At 38.6% G+C, this 16,475-nt stretch overlaps 1 protein-coding gene across 1 annotated transcript in view; it reads right to left on the reverse strand.

The window, feature by feature from the left end:
- Nucleotides 1-4,749: 4,749 nt before the first annotated feature.
- galnt9 (polypeptide N-acetylgalactosaminyltransferase 9) overlaps nucleotides 4,750-16,475 on the reverse strand; it is a 93,798-nt gene continuing 82,072 nt past the window's right edge. The window contains exons 9-11 of the mRNA XM_003445562.5: nucleotides 12,879-12,974; nucleotides 5,474-5,641; nucleotides 4,750-5,353 (exon numbers count right to left, since the gene is read on the reverse strand). Of these exons, the coding sequence (XP_003445610.1) occupies nucleotides 5,207-5,353; nucleotides 5,474-5,641; nucleotides 12,879-12,974 (411 nt within the window). The 3' untranslated portion in view covers nucleotides 4,750-5,206. The remainder of the gene's footprint in view (nucleotides 5,354-5,473; nucleotides 5,642-12,878; nucleotides 12,975-16,475) is intronic.

Raw genomic sequence — 16,475 nt, forward strand, 5'->3', positions numbered from 1 at the left:
AATGCAAAAAGTAATCAGAGTTTTATATGTTCTAATTAATGTAATTTTCTATGTATCTTTACAAAGATGGAGCTACATATAGTGTTTGAAATTGGCCTTGGTTTATTGTAGAGGTTTTGGAAGGTATATAGCTGAACCTTTAATAAAATCAGGACCAAAGTAAGGAGAGTTGGTTTACAGTTAGAATTAAGAATTAATGACCTTTACCCATTATATATCTTTTCCATATCAGAGGATTTTTTTGGGTATAGTGGATACAATTACAGAACAGGACCTCAAAATGAAAGCGCATCGTATATATGTCAAGTTTATTTGAGTGTTCTTTTATTCTCGACTTGCATGTAAGTGGGTCGGTCTTAACAAGGACTTTAATACGACAAGGGAACGCAGAATAGAGTGAGCTTTGGCTGGCCCCGAGAAAGAGCTAATAAAGTGGTGACATACTGTAAAGAAAAATGATCTTTTTATCCTCAGAAAGGCTCATAAACTACACGGCATTAATCAGTATGAGAGTGACCCTGACAGTGACCATAAAGACTGGCTGTTAAGCAGACTGCAGGAAACAATGACTTTCAAAAAAAACCCAAAACCCTGGGGATGAATTTGAGTTAAGAGAACAAAAAGGTCATTTTGGCTGTGGGCAAAATAAATAAATAAAAATCTCCTAAAGAGGTGAATGGCTTTGATGAATATGTCTAAATATGCATGTCTGAAGATAACATCTGCAATGCACCGATGCTCAGAATGTATCTTTAGATATATTTACTAGATAATTATACAGGTTTGAGCTCGCCCCCCTAACTTTGCTCATTAAAACTTTCTTACTTATTGAGTTGGGTATCTGTCCAGATCTCTGTGCGTTCCTAACACACCAGTAATTGCTGTCAGGTTCTCTGCAGATAAATAAACTGATTACACTCTTGGCTCTCTCATAGTTATGAATATATGTGCAGACTGTATCCAGTAACTGTATATTGGTCCTGGGAATTAGCATCAGTTTGGAATTGCTGCATTTTGCCACACTTGTATCAGATGCTGTTGAAAGAGAATCCCCAGAGCCCCCTGCACCCACAGCCCATTGCTGTCTGAATAATGAAGTCACCTAACCCTCTTGGCTGCAGTCCAGGAATAAAAAAAACTACTGTCAGCATCACAATGAGAACGAACGAGGGTCCCAGGCTCAGGTGACTGATGTGATGTCCTTGTCCATCCAGCACCCACCAGGCCCCATCGTTGCTCTCCGCCTCCAGCCCCCACTCAGTCACACACATGGTCCTATACCCTCCTGCTCTCCAGCCCATCACTCACTGTCACGCTGTCATTCGCTGTGAGAGAAAATGAAAATTTGAATGCAAGGTAACCTTTCTTTTCACCTGCTGCAGCATATTCAGGAGCTGTGGTCTGACGCTCGAGCATACAGTGCTCAAATGCTCACCAGGCACACTCACCTGTAAGACAATCAGAGGTTTTTCTTGGTTATGTACACCGAGCTTAATCTCAAACTTTAATTCACATATGTTACTTTAAATGATAATCCACCCAAAATGTGTTGTTTGAGGTGTCACTCATACCTTGCCTGCTCATGCAGAGCTGAGGCTTGAATTCAGAGAGTCACTGAGGTGAGATGATCACGGTCACTTCGCACTATAAAAATCTAAACTGCTATGTCTAAAAGTTATTTTAGGTGTGATAAAAATACCAATACCAATCTCTTTTTATATGCATATGTAAACTATACTAATTCAAATACAGCTAAGCAACATGCAGTACTGTAGCTCTCAATTCGTGCTGTTCCTTGGAGCCTGCTGTAAATCGACCCGACAGGCACAGAGCTGTAACCCACTGAATCCATTCCTTCTATCAGGTGTGGTAACATTATTTTGCAGGTGTTAAGTCAGGGGAAATCCATATTGCTAGAGTTATAACTTCCTGGTTCAGGCTATTTCCTGACATAGGGGCAGTGAAACATTCCAGTGACAATGTATTTGTAACCCGTGTCAGTGACCAGAATAAGATATGACCTTAGAAGGGCAGGAATGGTCTTTGTGCAGAGGACATAGAGATGATGCATTGCTTATATGAAACGATTAGAGGCAAAGAAGCATGACATGGTGGCAAGTGCAGATAATCTCTCAGGGTAAACCAGCTGGAAGAAAAAACTTAAAATAGCTATTTGGAATATGGATGGATCCAACAGACACCTACTATAGCAGCTTTCTATAAGTCACAACTCTAAAAAAAAAATAAAATGTTGGCCATTTCAGCTCCTTTTTCTTTAAGACTGTCCTACCTTAACCTTCCTAACTGACTCTCACTTGGTCTGACTAACCCAATGCCACTAAGCTCTTCCTCTTCAAAGTCATGAAAATGAACTGTAATTTCTTAAATGTATCCATACAGCAATGAAAAAGAATAGAATCTGAAATATGAAAGTGGAGGGCACAAAAGTAAACAGCAACATTTTACAGCAGGATGTCTCTTTTCTGCAAATGTTATGCTCATTACCTGCTTATTATTTCTACCAACAGTGGATTTTTCTCTATACATTCATGTTAAAAGATGTACATGCAGGAAATACACTGACACACAGACCACAGTGGGAAACACGCTGTCAGGAGATACCGACCTCAATGTAGAACTAAAATATTCTTTCCTTTAGTGATAGTGTCTCTTTACACTGTCAGTTCTTTGTACACTTACATACAGCAAAATGGCTTTAATACTCAAAAAGGCAGCCTTATGAGAATATGTTGATACTTTCTTTAAACAAGAAAACAGGCAGTTTTTTGTGTAAGAAAAAAACTCAGCTTTTTCAAATTGAGTAGTCATGCTCCTGCTGCTTTAGCTAAGTGGAGAAAATGAAATTTATAGTAGACACAGGCAGTTTGCTGTACTATAGCAAGTCAAACACAGTTTTAATCTTACTAGAAGACACAAAATCTGTCTGCTTGCCCTCAAACTCCAATTTAGACACAGTCAGAGGTTGAACATCCAAAACTGGCACTCAAGTACTTCTTGAGTCCATGAATATTCATATCCATATGAGTTATTATGATGATAGACATGACTGAAATCTATTGTGCTGAAAATAACATGTAATAGACTGGGGGCTATAACCTGATTTAACTGTAAATAATAAACACTGTAGTAATAAAAACTGTAATAAAAACTGAAGGTTGCTGGTTTGATCCCTGGGTCTATCCTCGGGCAAGATACCGAATCACTGAGTGTGAATGTTTCTGACTGTTAGCTAGAAAGCACTTAGATGTAGTAAAAAGGTGGGCTGCTTGGGTGAACAAGACATGTGTAAAGCTGTTTGAGTGCTCAACCCAACTCTACTCAAAGAAGGAAAACTCTTTATAAGGACCAGTGCATTTACTATTTTCATCATTATGTTGCCTAGCAACACCTACCAATTAGCTAAAGTAACCTATTTTATTTGTGCACCTGTAATGCCTTAAAAAAGCATGTAGCATTTTAATCTTGTGATAATAACATAAATAGGATAAGATAAGAAGTACTTTATTTATCCCGAGGGAAATTCTTTTGTCATGCACATGCTCAGAGGAGCAAGAATTTTTGATATCTCGAAATTGTGATGTTTATAGTATCGATATAGCGTTATGTTACATCATTTGCCACATTAACTTATGAAGTCAAATTTACTGAAATAACAGTATAAAGTTATTTATTTTGTCTCCTTCAAGTATACTTTAGATTTTAGCAGCAAACTGTTGATGATGGAAGGTTCTCAAACAAAAAAACATGTTCAATAAATTTCCTGTATACGTGTTTTACAGAGAACCCTGTAAAACACCATGTATTTGTTACAAGCTACTTTTCTGATGCCAAGGCCATATAAAAGCCAACCTCATATAACTGGAAGCTGTACGAGAGCAGTGCAGACCTTTCTAGTGCTGGTGTAGTCAAGGTATTATAGCATGTTCTAATAGAGACACAGTAAAACCATTTGAAAAGAGACCAGCACCTAAGTCATTCCCAGACGGCTGTCACCTTTTTGCTTACATTGGAGAAAAATGGTAAAGAGGTTACCTGCTGGGCACAATCACTGGAAGGCTTTCTGTGCTCTCTGATAACCAACTATCCTGTGGGTCATTTGAAGCAATTGCATTCACAAGGCTAGAGACCCGATGGTGGCTTGAGGTGGTTGTAAGAGCGGGCACAACAGAAGACGTGATTTTGCAGCCATTGATTGCTTCTGGCCTTCCAATATATAGTAGTAACAGACAAGAAAGTATCAACAGGAAGCCAAAGTTGACACCAGTTTCATAAAGCAAAAAAAACATCAAAGAGGTGATTTGTCATAAAAATGATTTTATTATCCTAATTGTTATCGGATTAAGGATATCAATTTTCCACTGTTTTTTCCCTTTACAATATATTACTATCATTAGACTGTTTTATACATTGTTTTATATATTAATAACTTTCAAATAATTTTGTACATGCTTTTGGGACTGACATTCCCTGGTCAGATGAAGCAGAAAAATGAGACAAAAAGGCACGTGATTGCTCGTATCCACAGTGAGCAATACAGTCCAAAGAAACAAAGAACCGTCGTGGTTTATGTGAGTGCAGTTGAAATGTCCCCCGATCTAATGATGGGCAGCCCCTTTGAAGCCTATTACATGTCTTGCCAGGGCAGCACATTAAGTCCAAAGCAATTTTCCATATCACAGCCCAAAATAATCACTTTCATGTGGCAACTGACAGCAATTATATCTTCTGATTTGCTCCGATTCACTCAGGGAAAAAAAAAAAAAAAAAATCACCCATCCACCCACGCTTTCTCATCTCCAAAGAGCTGATACTTTTACAGTAGAACAATATAATTACTAGAACGTTGAACCACCTTCAGGGGCTGCACTCAGATGACTTGCTCTATACATGTACAACTGTAGCTGAATATCAGAGATGTGGGCCATTTCAAAAGGTGCAGCCTGCCATAAGGTCTGGTATGAATGTGCAGCTCAGTGGAACACACGGATTGATCATATTCTTCTTTAAAACTCAGTATTGGAAAGCTCTGTGGCCTGAGGGAGACCCAGTGTACTGTGTAGTCTGTGGTGTGAAATACCACACACCAGCATCACCGGCGCTCTGCTCTCTCTGAACTGTCCACAGTTTAAGATCTAACTGTGACTTGAAACGCTGCCCAAACTGTCTCAGAGGTCTTTCTCTGGTTTCAGTGCCTGGGATGCTTAATCCAGTTTCGTATCATCCACTTCTGACCAGAGCATCTCTGGACCACAAGGCGAAGGCCAAAGTTGGCGTCTTTGGACATTTCTACCTCTAAGCATCGGCCAGTGTCCCTGCTGATGATCGGCCCATTCTGCAATGAAAACATGGACAAAAATAACAGCAAATTTTTAAAGTGCTTTTAAGGAAAAAACAGACTGCATGCACACGTGCAATCATCACTTTTAAATCCGTTTACACGTTTTCTTCTTACCTGTGTAAAGTCCCAAAGCCTCTGGGAAATCCTCGACACAGCATCACATTTTTTCAGACTGGGAGTACGTCCTCTGCCATCATCAATGAGGCATTTTGTATCAGGCAGGAAGGTGGTGGACCCCAGGGGACCAAGCTGGAGAAGCCCCTCCGTAGAGTACCGAGCCAGCTGCAAACCAAAGGGAATCAAATATGTTACACTACCTAAATTAAAGAGCGCAGTAGAAAACACAGCTTTATAAAAAGCAAACACTTGACTTTTTAGAGGGCATCTGTGGAAAGCGCAAGATGGAAATGTGCTTCATTGAATGTGATTGAATGTGATTTGCAGTAATGTGCTTTACCTACTCTGCTCTACAAAAGCAGACAGGCAGAAATTACAGAAGCAGAAAGGAGAAAATGGGTTTAAAGTTTGATTGGCAGACGGTGTTTTTCCTTCACTGTTATCTGTGTCATCTGCACCGGTCCTGTCTGGAGCATATGTTTGAAACCCTTAGCCTAATGTTTGGGGCACATAATACCACATGCCTACATGAGTGCATCTTTCCCACTTTATCATCCAGCTGTACTCCCGATTAATTCCAAAATGCCCTAGATTATATATATATATCAACTTTAGGATAATTTTCTCTAAATTGAAAGGTGATACGTACTGCCTCTCAGCTTTCTTTGTAAGTAATTTACAGCCTGTCTTGTGTTTAATTAATGTACAAATTAAAAACTAATTCCCACATCGATATCTTGACAGAGAGCATGCTGGGTAGGCATGATGACACAATAGTAATATTGGAAAATAATAACAATAATAATGGGAAATTAATAGAAGTCAAATGAACTGCCATGGCCATTTTTGGGACCCTGAACTCCAGCGTATTTTTTTTCTTTCAGTTTTGATTATAATCTTTTGATATTTAGAATTCTTAGCTTATAGTTTTTTATTCTTGTTTCTGTTATTTTTGAATCTTCATGTTTTAGTTTACTCCAAGCTTCCCCAGTATCTGTTTGAGTCTTGTCAAGTCTTCATTTCTGTCAGTGTTTAGTTTCTTCCTGTTTTATTTTGATAGTCACATGCCTTGTTTTACTTCCTCTCCTTGTTGTTTTACTTAATTTCAGCTGTGTCTTGTCACCCTCCTGTGTCCGCTGTGGATTTTAGGATTCTGTAAATTGTAGACCAGCTGAAATAAAAGGCAGGCTTTAAGTTGTTCTGTCTGTCTCTGAGTCTGTATTTAGGCACTATTCTTGCAACCCTTGGCATGAACAGAACTAAATTCAAGTCATAATATCAACACAGATAGTTTAATAGTTACTTTAAATGAATTGTAATCAACCACAAACTAATTAAATAGCCATCTTAAAGCATTTAAAGCTCTCTCACTATGACGATACATTATAGTGATTGATTTGTCGCATGGAAGCTGCTGCAGTTTCTAGAATTTAGATTTTAGCACTGTTCCAGCTGTTAATTGCTAATAAGTTTTGTATTTCATATACTAAAATAGGCTCTAGTTACTTTGCATTGAAGCCACAGTGCAGCTTATTTATGGTACAGTTTCTCTTAACAACCAAAATTTGATCCCTCACTGTGTAATCCGGTGCATGAAAGCCTCTGTCGTGATACGTATCTATTACGCAAGGATACAGTAGAGATAACATTTATAATTTATGGGAATGATCCTCTCTGAAAAATGAGATCTCAAAGCTAGGGAGGTCTTCACTATGACAGCCAAGCCGCTTTGACTACCCTAAATCGTCAACATGCACGATCTGTCATGTACAGAGTAGGTAGTAACATGTTACGTACTTTATATAACTTACTGTATTTATGTAACTTACTGGAAGAATCGGTGTAATAACAGGAATCAAGATTTCTGAAAAACTTATTTCTTTATTTTACTTTATTCATGTGAAAATAACCCACAACTGCTCTACCAATGTGATTTCAATTATTCATTATTTTCTTTAAGAGCAGCTGCTCTAATGGTCGGGCTTGATGATGTCCATGATAAAAAACCTAAAACATAAGTATTGTTATAAAACTGTTAAGGTAAATGGACTGGTTCTTATATAACACTTTTCTACTCTAAGCACTCAAAGGGCTTCATACAATTTGCCTCATTCACCCATTCTTACAAGCACTTCTTTTTTCTATGCTTTTTCAACATAAGTGCATTAAATTTATAGCTCATATGTCAATACACATTCATACGCTGATGGATGAATCAGAGAGCAGTTTGGGATTAGTATCTTGCCCAAGAAAATTTGGCATTCAGACTGGAACAGCCAGGAATCGAACCACCAACCTTCTGATTAGTAGATGAGGTGCTTACCTGTAAAATGAATCCCATAAAGACTAAAATTCTAAACCTGGTAATGTTTTTGTAGCATTTTGCTTTGTATTAAGGTGCTTTACTTTACTTAATTTTAGCACTGAAATTTTTGCATGTTTGTCTGAGTGGAGGATTTTATAGAGCATGGATGGAGAAACTAGAAATGCACATGCTGTGTCTGTGGGTGATTGTTCATGTGAGAGGGGAGATCCATGTGGATTTTAATCCAATTTTCTGTCATAAAGAAGCACTCAGAACAAACAGGAAAACAATAAAGCACCATATCTTGGTTCACTTGAGGTCTACTGGAGCTGGCTGAGCTGATCACTGCGATACATATTTCATCAGCATCCTAGTAAAATATGCATCCAAATATGTGTATGGAACTCTCATTGTACAAGCGATGACATTCACATGCACATTTGAAACTCATTATTATTTATCTATTTGAAACTCACAATGGGAGACACAGTTTAATGACCTTTAGGCAGAGGTCATTATTGCAGATGGTCTTATTAAGAATTTTCTGTAGACCTCTTGGGTCTTTCAAGGTTTTAATGCTCTAAACAGATTTAATAAAGGTGTAAACTATGACTCGGCACAAGAAAAACTCCATATAATCCCCACTAATACCTGTTTACAGCTTAGTCTGGCAGCGTTTTATATGCTAATACATTTAAAATGAGTCCATAACAAATAATTAACGCGAGGAAATGATTCTGCCAAGCCAATTAACCTGTGGCTCATGCAGCAACATTACACACTCCATTGCGTTTCTGCAATCATCAGAGTTTTGCGGACATTTTTTGGAGGTCAAGCTAATAGCAAGTCTTCTTTGTCACGGTGATAGTGCAACTGTGGAGCAACTTCCTTGCTGCACCACAAAGTCATACCACAGTTTGTCTTGTGGCCAAGTCTCGAAACAGAGCGTGTGATTTTGTTAACATACACCAAAACCCTATTAAAATGTGCTGGCGAAACACTGCGAAAGCCTTTAAAATAGATCTGTTAATTTAAAAAAAAAAAGGGTCACGCCAACTCTATCTGTTGTTTTTTATACTGCATGAAAAGCTTCTCTTTAAGTTCATTAACTGCCTTTAGCCATCTGAAGACAGCAGGACAGATATGTTGATAAATCTGCAGCCTCTTATCAGAGAAGTGTATCGTTATTACACACAGCTGTCCACTCTGTTTCTTTTTATTAAATCACATGCAAATAATACTGGCCGACTATTGAATGAAACACGCACATCACTACGCACACAAGCCTGCTGACAGCTTCATACTCTGCCTGTGTTTGTGAGAGAAGCCAGATTACCAGAGGATCGTGATACAGCAAAGAAAGCAATACTAAAATTTTATCAGTGGACAATAAAATATTGCATCATTTGCTTTATGAAGCTAGATGTGCGCACACGCTAGTAGTGTAATGGGGCCGGCTCTGTGGCTCCACCACCATCCTTGCACTGCTGAACAAAAGTGAGACATTATCCATGATTTAGATTTCCACAGGGAGAGCGTGCAGACACTCACATCTCTGATGCACAGCAAGAAGTTATTCTGATCAATTCTAAATTTTTTTATATCTTAAAAGGAGAAATTCTATAAATGACAACACTGAACACAGCTGCCTCAAAATAATGTCAGTCATCAGTGTAATCTAATGATGCAAAGAAATCAAATTCATTTCCATTTGTTTATTTCTCCCTGGGGAGCAGGATTAAGAGTTGATTGAGCTTTGCATTACTGACCCCATGGAGCTCTTTGCAGGGGAGGCCAGTGAGGTGGTTTGCATCACCAAAAACGAGAGCAGTTTGCAGGAAAGCTGGGAAATGTTTGAAAAATGATGCATGGGTAGCTTTTGCATGCATATCTTGAGAAGTGGATTTGGTTTCACTGTGCAAAAGAAAAATAAGCACAAAAACAGGACAAGGGCCTCCCACCCACAGCACCATTTGTTCTGGTATCTATTCAAGTAAAGGTTGTGCTGAGAAGATGCTTTCTCTTTTTTTCCCAACAGCATCCTCCTGCATATTCATATAATTGTTTCCTGGGAGTGCCCCAGTTTTCCAGTGTTTCCTTCAAATCCTGACCACATTTAAAATGAGTTTCGGATTTAATTTAATACCAAACTCCCAAGAGCTGCATGTTCTCCTCTCTTACCGTTAAAGAAAAATAAAACGCAGCATATTTAATCACATTCTGAAAACTTCTTCACTTTTTGTGTGTTTAAATCTAACCGCAGACATACTGTATGTCAGCACTATAAGTGATTATGTTGACTGATCTTTTCACATTTTTAAATTAAAGCTTGCATATTATCTGTTTGCGTGTTCATGTCATCTCATACTCCCCAGCTTCAACACTCTGACTCTGTTTGGAACCTGCATGGGGTTCAAGAGCTGATTAAGAGGACAGGAGGCAACATGCTGCCTTGTTATGTTTCATTCATTTTAAATGACTGCTGCACATGGATCACTGCTTATACGTATACAGTGTACATTATAGCAAAAAAGTTTCAGTCTGTTGGGGAGGCAGCTGTTCATTCCTGAATTCATTGTGCAGCATAACAACCACCGCCAAAATACAGCAGAATCAGAAAGATCTGTTCAGCAACAAGAAGAGAAACAGTCCCGCAACAGATGGCACGGACCCCACAGAGCCATGATCTCAACATCATGGAGTCTGTCTGGGATGAAGAGACCTAAGCAACTGAAGTTGTCTCAGTATCCAAAAGAACTGCTGCAAATTCTCCAACCCAGCTGCAAAACCAGAGGACTTTGAGTACCTTGACAAAGTGCATGCATGTTTATCAGCGACAATAAAGGCAAGTGATGCTCACAGTACATATGAATTAAACTGAGATGAGCAACATTTAAGGGAAAAATATAAAAAAAATATGCAACAAATAAACAAACAACAAGCAAATACACATTAGTGCAAATATATATATATATATATATGTATTAGTGCTGTCAGTATTAATCTCATTAAAATGACGTTAACGCCATAACTGCATTAATGCAGCAAATCTCCATTAACGAGTTACCGCGGATCACCCCATGCGTGGGGCTGCATGGTGTCAACGCGTCAGCGCGTTTAGCTCATTTAGCTCGTTAACGCGTTAATGCTGTCCAGCATCGTCCAGCACTAATATATGTATAGATAGATAGATATAAAATCCAAAGCCATCAATAAAGCGTATGACACTGCGATGCTGCTTTCATTTCAAGATGTTCAAGTGCATCCATCTCCTCACAGGTTTCTCTTCAGCGTATATATTTTTAGTAGCCTAACTGCTGCACATTCCTTTCATATGTACAAAACCCTAAAAGATGGATGTTGCTGCTCTAAAATTCACCACGTGGAGCCTTGAACTGAGCATTTTAGCTTTTGTCATCAAATTAGCAAAAAGAAAAAAATCTGACAAACGGAGCAAGAAGAGGGATGAGAAACTGAAGGACTTGCTCATACAGTAGCAACTTATCAAATACAGGGTAGCCATGCCCTAAAGCATACCCTACTTTATTGCCTATTTTGCTGTAAATGGGACCATAATTCACACAATGAGCACTGGGCTGTATCTAAGGGGTGAGGGACTTGAAAGTAGTAGGTTATTTTGATAACCTCATTAGGAAAAACTTTCTTACTTTACTTTACTTTTACTTCTTACTTTCTTTTGGTGTAATAAATAAAGTAAGGAGCACGGTCATTTTCTCACTGACAATCCAATCTGTCTTCCTTTTCAACAAGAAGCTGCTGGCCATTAGATGGTATGTAGAGTTTGTAATTATTTGTTTTAGGGCTTTTTTTCTTTGCTTTTAAATAATGACAGTGTCAGATAGACAGAGGGGTGGAATGCTATATATATATCTGTAGCATATAATCACACCCACACAGGTTAATTATCACATATTAAGGCCAATCTTGATTATATAACTTCACCTCTGTTACTTTTAAACTTTCATTGTTTTAGATAACAGGATGTTTAGCATTTGGCACGCTAACTGCCCGACTGCAGAAACTGACAATGATTGTTTAATTGTTGCTTAATAAGATGAACAGAGTGCCACTTATGACAGCAACAAGCTAGTCACATTGATTGGTTGTTAGGCTGTTATTATTAGTAAGCATGCTGTTAACTGACGATGTTGGCAAACTTCAGACAGTATAGTGATTACAGTTTGCTACAGAGGGCTGTGCTAATCCTTTCTGGTGTATCTACTGAATCCAGATACTTTTGGACCGAGCAGGTCATTGCATTAACACTGACGCCAGTAGGAATAGCACTCCTATGCAAATAAAGTCAAGAAATATTTTCAGGTCGAGTCACAGAGATTGAGAAGCTGTAGTTCACGTGGGTGCAGAATTTGAAGCCGAGACACCTTCAAGTCATGTTACATGGTAGGGGCAGAAGATTTCTGAAGATTTATTGTGGCTGCAGGAGCAAATGATAGGTAAACACATCATTTAGAGTGAACAGGTTTTGAGAGAATACTTTAAATATTTGCAGTGTCCAAACATAACTTAATCTTTAAAAAGTGAGAACACCGTGTAGTGAGTATTGGTCTTTCAAACTAGCATTAAGTTCACAGGATGCTACTTCTCCCTCTATGTGTATTCTGAGGTAGACCTCTATTTAATTTAACCATGAGAATATTTGTAGTATATGCATCCCGCATTGCTTAAAAACCTCTAGAAGGGATGTGTGTGGTGGTCTATATTAATCAGCAAGAACCAATGGGAAGAACACATTTCTATTTATAGCATGTCTGTGCCTCACACTTACTATGTAAAACTTGACTTGGATGCTACATTGCCTAAAGGGGAGACTAACTGCACCACATGCTCTTTATGTTTAGTGTTAAAATGCAAAATGTTTTGATTTCTGCTACAGAATTTTCTGTAGGTTTCTGTATGTTTACCTTTTGCAAAGACACCCAATTACAGACTTAAATGAGTAAGAATCAGTATAACGCACTGACAAACAGTTTAATTAATGGCATTACTGACTGTTGAATATCTGTATTGAAGACAGCAGTCAAAATAAACAGGAAATAGGGAAATATCTGGGCTGACCTGGGAGGACATGCCGTGGCAGGGGTACAGGATGGCTTTATCATCGTCCTCAGAACCCTGGTCCAGGCAGTAGCCGCTGGCCTTGCTGTTTCTCACCTGCAAGACAAACAAAAAAGACGTTGTTTCTATCAAGCTGCTGAGAGCTGCAGTATTTTACATATCCAATATTCTTAAAAACAAACAAACAAACAGCTTGTTTCAAATATTCTTCACTTGAACATTTGAGTATTGGGTACAGGAGCAAACACAAAATTGTTCAAGTACATAAGCATCTGAGGAACTGTAGAACCACACAAGTTTACTCTATTCTACATTCTATTTGAGTCTATTTGATTCTAATGGTAGTGTACCCTCAACAATAGGAACGTGTTATATGTATACGGTTAGCATGGTGCCAGATTTTACCATCTCCTGCACTCTGGGCCCTCTGTATTTAAATGCAGCAGAAGTCTCAATGAAACTATTCTCATTTACACATTTTACTGTATGTTGGATGTCTGTTGTCTGAAAATTGGAAAAGTATGAAACAGTGACTGAAATTAAGCTTGCAACACTTTTCCATTGCATGGAAAGTCCAGATATAATTCTTGGAAATGTCTTTTGACAAAATTACCATATACATAAGTTGAGGTTTGCCATGATTTTGGCTGTATTTAGATGTAAAATTATTAGTTTGAGTTATGTCTGGAAGGGAAAATGTTTTTTTTTTCTCTCTCTCTCTCTGATTAATTCACATCGGTGTGGCTAGTGGAGAAAGTTTGCCTACAGGTCTTTCTGGTTGAATGCAATCTTTGCTTTTCTAGTTTTTGAGTTTGCTGCAGTTTGACTAGCTTTAAGGAACAAAACTAATTGTTTAAGTTATGAAAAAGTGTGCAGTTTGTTTAAAATATGTCATTTTGTCATATGTCAAAGCTCTGAACTTGATCTAAATGCCTATGCTCCTATATTTGTGGGATTATCCATGACATTTCAATTCAATTGTATTTGTATATAACCAAATAACAACAACAGTCAACTCAAGGTGCTTTACATTTTAAGGTAAAGACCCTACAATAATAAAAATAATCCCAAAAAATAAGATGACCCTCTATGAGCAAGCGCTTGGCGACAGTGGGAAGGAAAAGCTCCCCTTTAATAGGAAGAAAGAACCAAGCTCAGGAAGGGACTGGAGTGATGGGAGAAAGACAAAAGGACAAAAGTGCATACGTATCAAGTACATAAGGTGTTAAGTACCACAAGGTATATTTTTTTAAAATCAGGAATTTAAGAACATATTTGAGAAGATATTTCCCCCTAAAAAATAGATTAATAGCTTAACTCCATACTCCACCTCCACCCACCAGTGGGGTGCACCTCACTGGTGTATGTGAAAGGAGAAGCTGATAGAGACAAGCTCGCTGAGTATTATCGAGCAGTTTTCTTACTGCCTCTCTTCTCAGCCTTTTCGGTCGGCTCCTGTCTTTCTTTTCCATTTTATTTACAGATTAGTGTAGGTGGGATTTAATTCTCCTTTAGGCACAGTCTATGCAGTGAAGAAGAGAGAGAAAGGGGTGCGAGCACTGCAGATAGTACAGTAGCAAATGCTCAACAAGACAATAGTAATGGCAGCTCTCTGGGACACATTTTAATTTGTCTGTTGGATGGTTATTGTTGAACAACTAATCTTACTCTTCACATTTTTTAGTGTCAATCTAGAAAAAAGTCTAGAAGAAAGTGACTAAACCAGGGAAAATACTTCTTTAGCATTGATTTCAATGAGAAAACAGCCCAAAGACGATCCCTGTGAGCTGAGAAAACTGGGGAAATATGAAGATTTTGTACAAAATGTTACCCCATGAAAATGGCCCAACATTATATAATTTAATAAATTACTGGTTTCACATTTGGTTCAAACCAAAATAATAGTATCAGAGCAGCCTTTCAAAACCTATTATTATTTATTATCTATGAAGGTAGATAATAGTCTCTTGAATGTGAGCCACCATTTAATTCCTCTGTGCATGTCACAATACCTCTGTGATACTAGATCCACTGTGGTTTGTTCACACAGCAGTCTTCACAGAGGCTGTATTTTCTCAAAGCGATGGCTGAGCTTTGATAGATATTATCGGGACGCGACCAGTCCCAGTTCAGTCTCCCCCCCTGTCCTCCAGACCTGCAGATGATGCATTGAGCATGAGCTCCATGTTCGGTGTGATTTGAATGAGTAAGGCTTCATTTCCAGGTTGCGACATGTCTATCATGTAGTTTTGTCAGGGAGGGTTCCACTCGGCTGGTCTGGTCAGCACGGCCGAGCGCGGTGCTGATGCTCGGTGACAGATGAGGCTCACTTCTGCTCTGCCGGCTGTGTGGCTAGACAAGGTAAATGTTACCCAGCTTGTCGACAGATCTGAAATAGTGCCACTTAAGTTAATGCCACTCTGAGGAATCCATCTGGGTGCCAGAGCCAAAACAGGCAGTAGAGGGAACAAAAGGGGGAGTAAATTCATAGGGCTTTGATGAATTGTGAATTCTGATATGCAGCATATTGATTAGGCTGTTCTTTTGTTCCCACCTATTTGCCTGTCCATCTGTCTGTGAGTGGGATTTTGTAAAAACCAGGCCAGATTTGGTAAAAAAAGAGAAAAGAAAAAAGGTTTTAATAATTCAGTCAGACCAGCAGCTTGTGAAGAGGCATGCCAGACAACACCCTAGGCTGTTAAGGGGGCCCCCAACAGTTGTCCTCAGTAGGAAACCTCCCCAAGGGCATACGAAAAATCCCATCAGTTCCAGAATGGGAAAGTGTGTCGCATTGCTTTAATAAGCATTATTGTAATGTGAGGTTTGCAGTTACTACTTTGTAATTTAAACCCATACATAGATGAATACTGCATTATTTATGGTTGACTAATAAATGATTATGATATTTGATCAGACTATTAGCCTTGGCAGTGATCTGCTCTTTTTCCCAATGCCCTTCTAGTTTTCCAGGCGTCCATTGCTGAAATTGATATGAGGTAAACAATGCGTCTCAGCGAACCTCCAAATAGTGTCGGAGTCAGGAGCGTGTTCAATTCTTCAACCTGTTATAATCCTGTTGTCTTCCCCCCACTGTGCTGCGTGCATAGCCAAGCCCAATCAAATTAAAATGGAAAACTAATAAAGTATTTGATTAAAACTCATTATGAGGAACTGGTACAAATCCTGTGTGGTGATGTTGCAATTCCTTAGCAATATCATACACTTACCTTAGACTAGCTACACTCAAATCATTTGTTTTTTTCTAAGATGTACCACTCCATCACATTAAAGCTATCGGTCATCATCACATGTCACAAAACATCCTAATAATTCACTCCTTTATTTCTCTGATTTATTTGTAGGATCAGCCTTCCTGCCTCAGCTTTCACATCCTCTGCAAACTCCAGTGGTGTGAAAAAGTCTTTGCCCCCTTCCTGATTTCCAAGAGTTTTGAACATTTGACACACTTACATGTTTCAGATCATCAAACAAATTTTATTATTAGACAAAAAAAACCTGAGTACATGCAAAATTCTGTGTTTAAATGTTGATTTCATTGATTAAGGGAGAAAAGTTCAAACCTACCTGGTCCTGTGT

This window comes from Oreochromis niloticus, linkage group LG12, assembly GCF_001858045.2.
Source record: "Oreochromis niloticus isolate F11D_XX linkage group LG12, O_niloticus_UMD_NMBU, whole genome shotgun sequence".
Classification (NCBI taxonomy): domain Eukaryota; kingdom Metazoa; phylum Chordata; class Actinopteri; order Cichliformes; family Cichlidae; genus Oreochromis; species Oreochromis niloticus.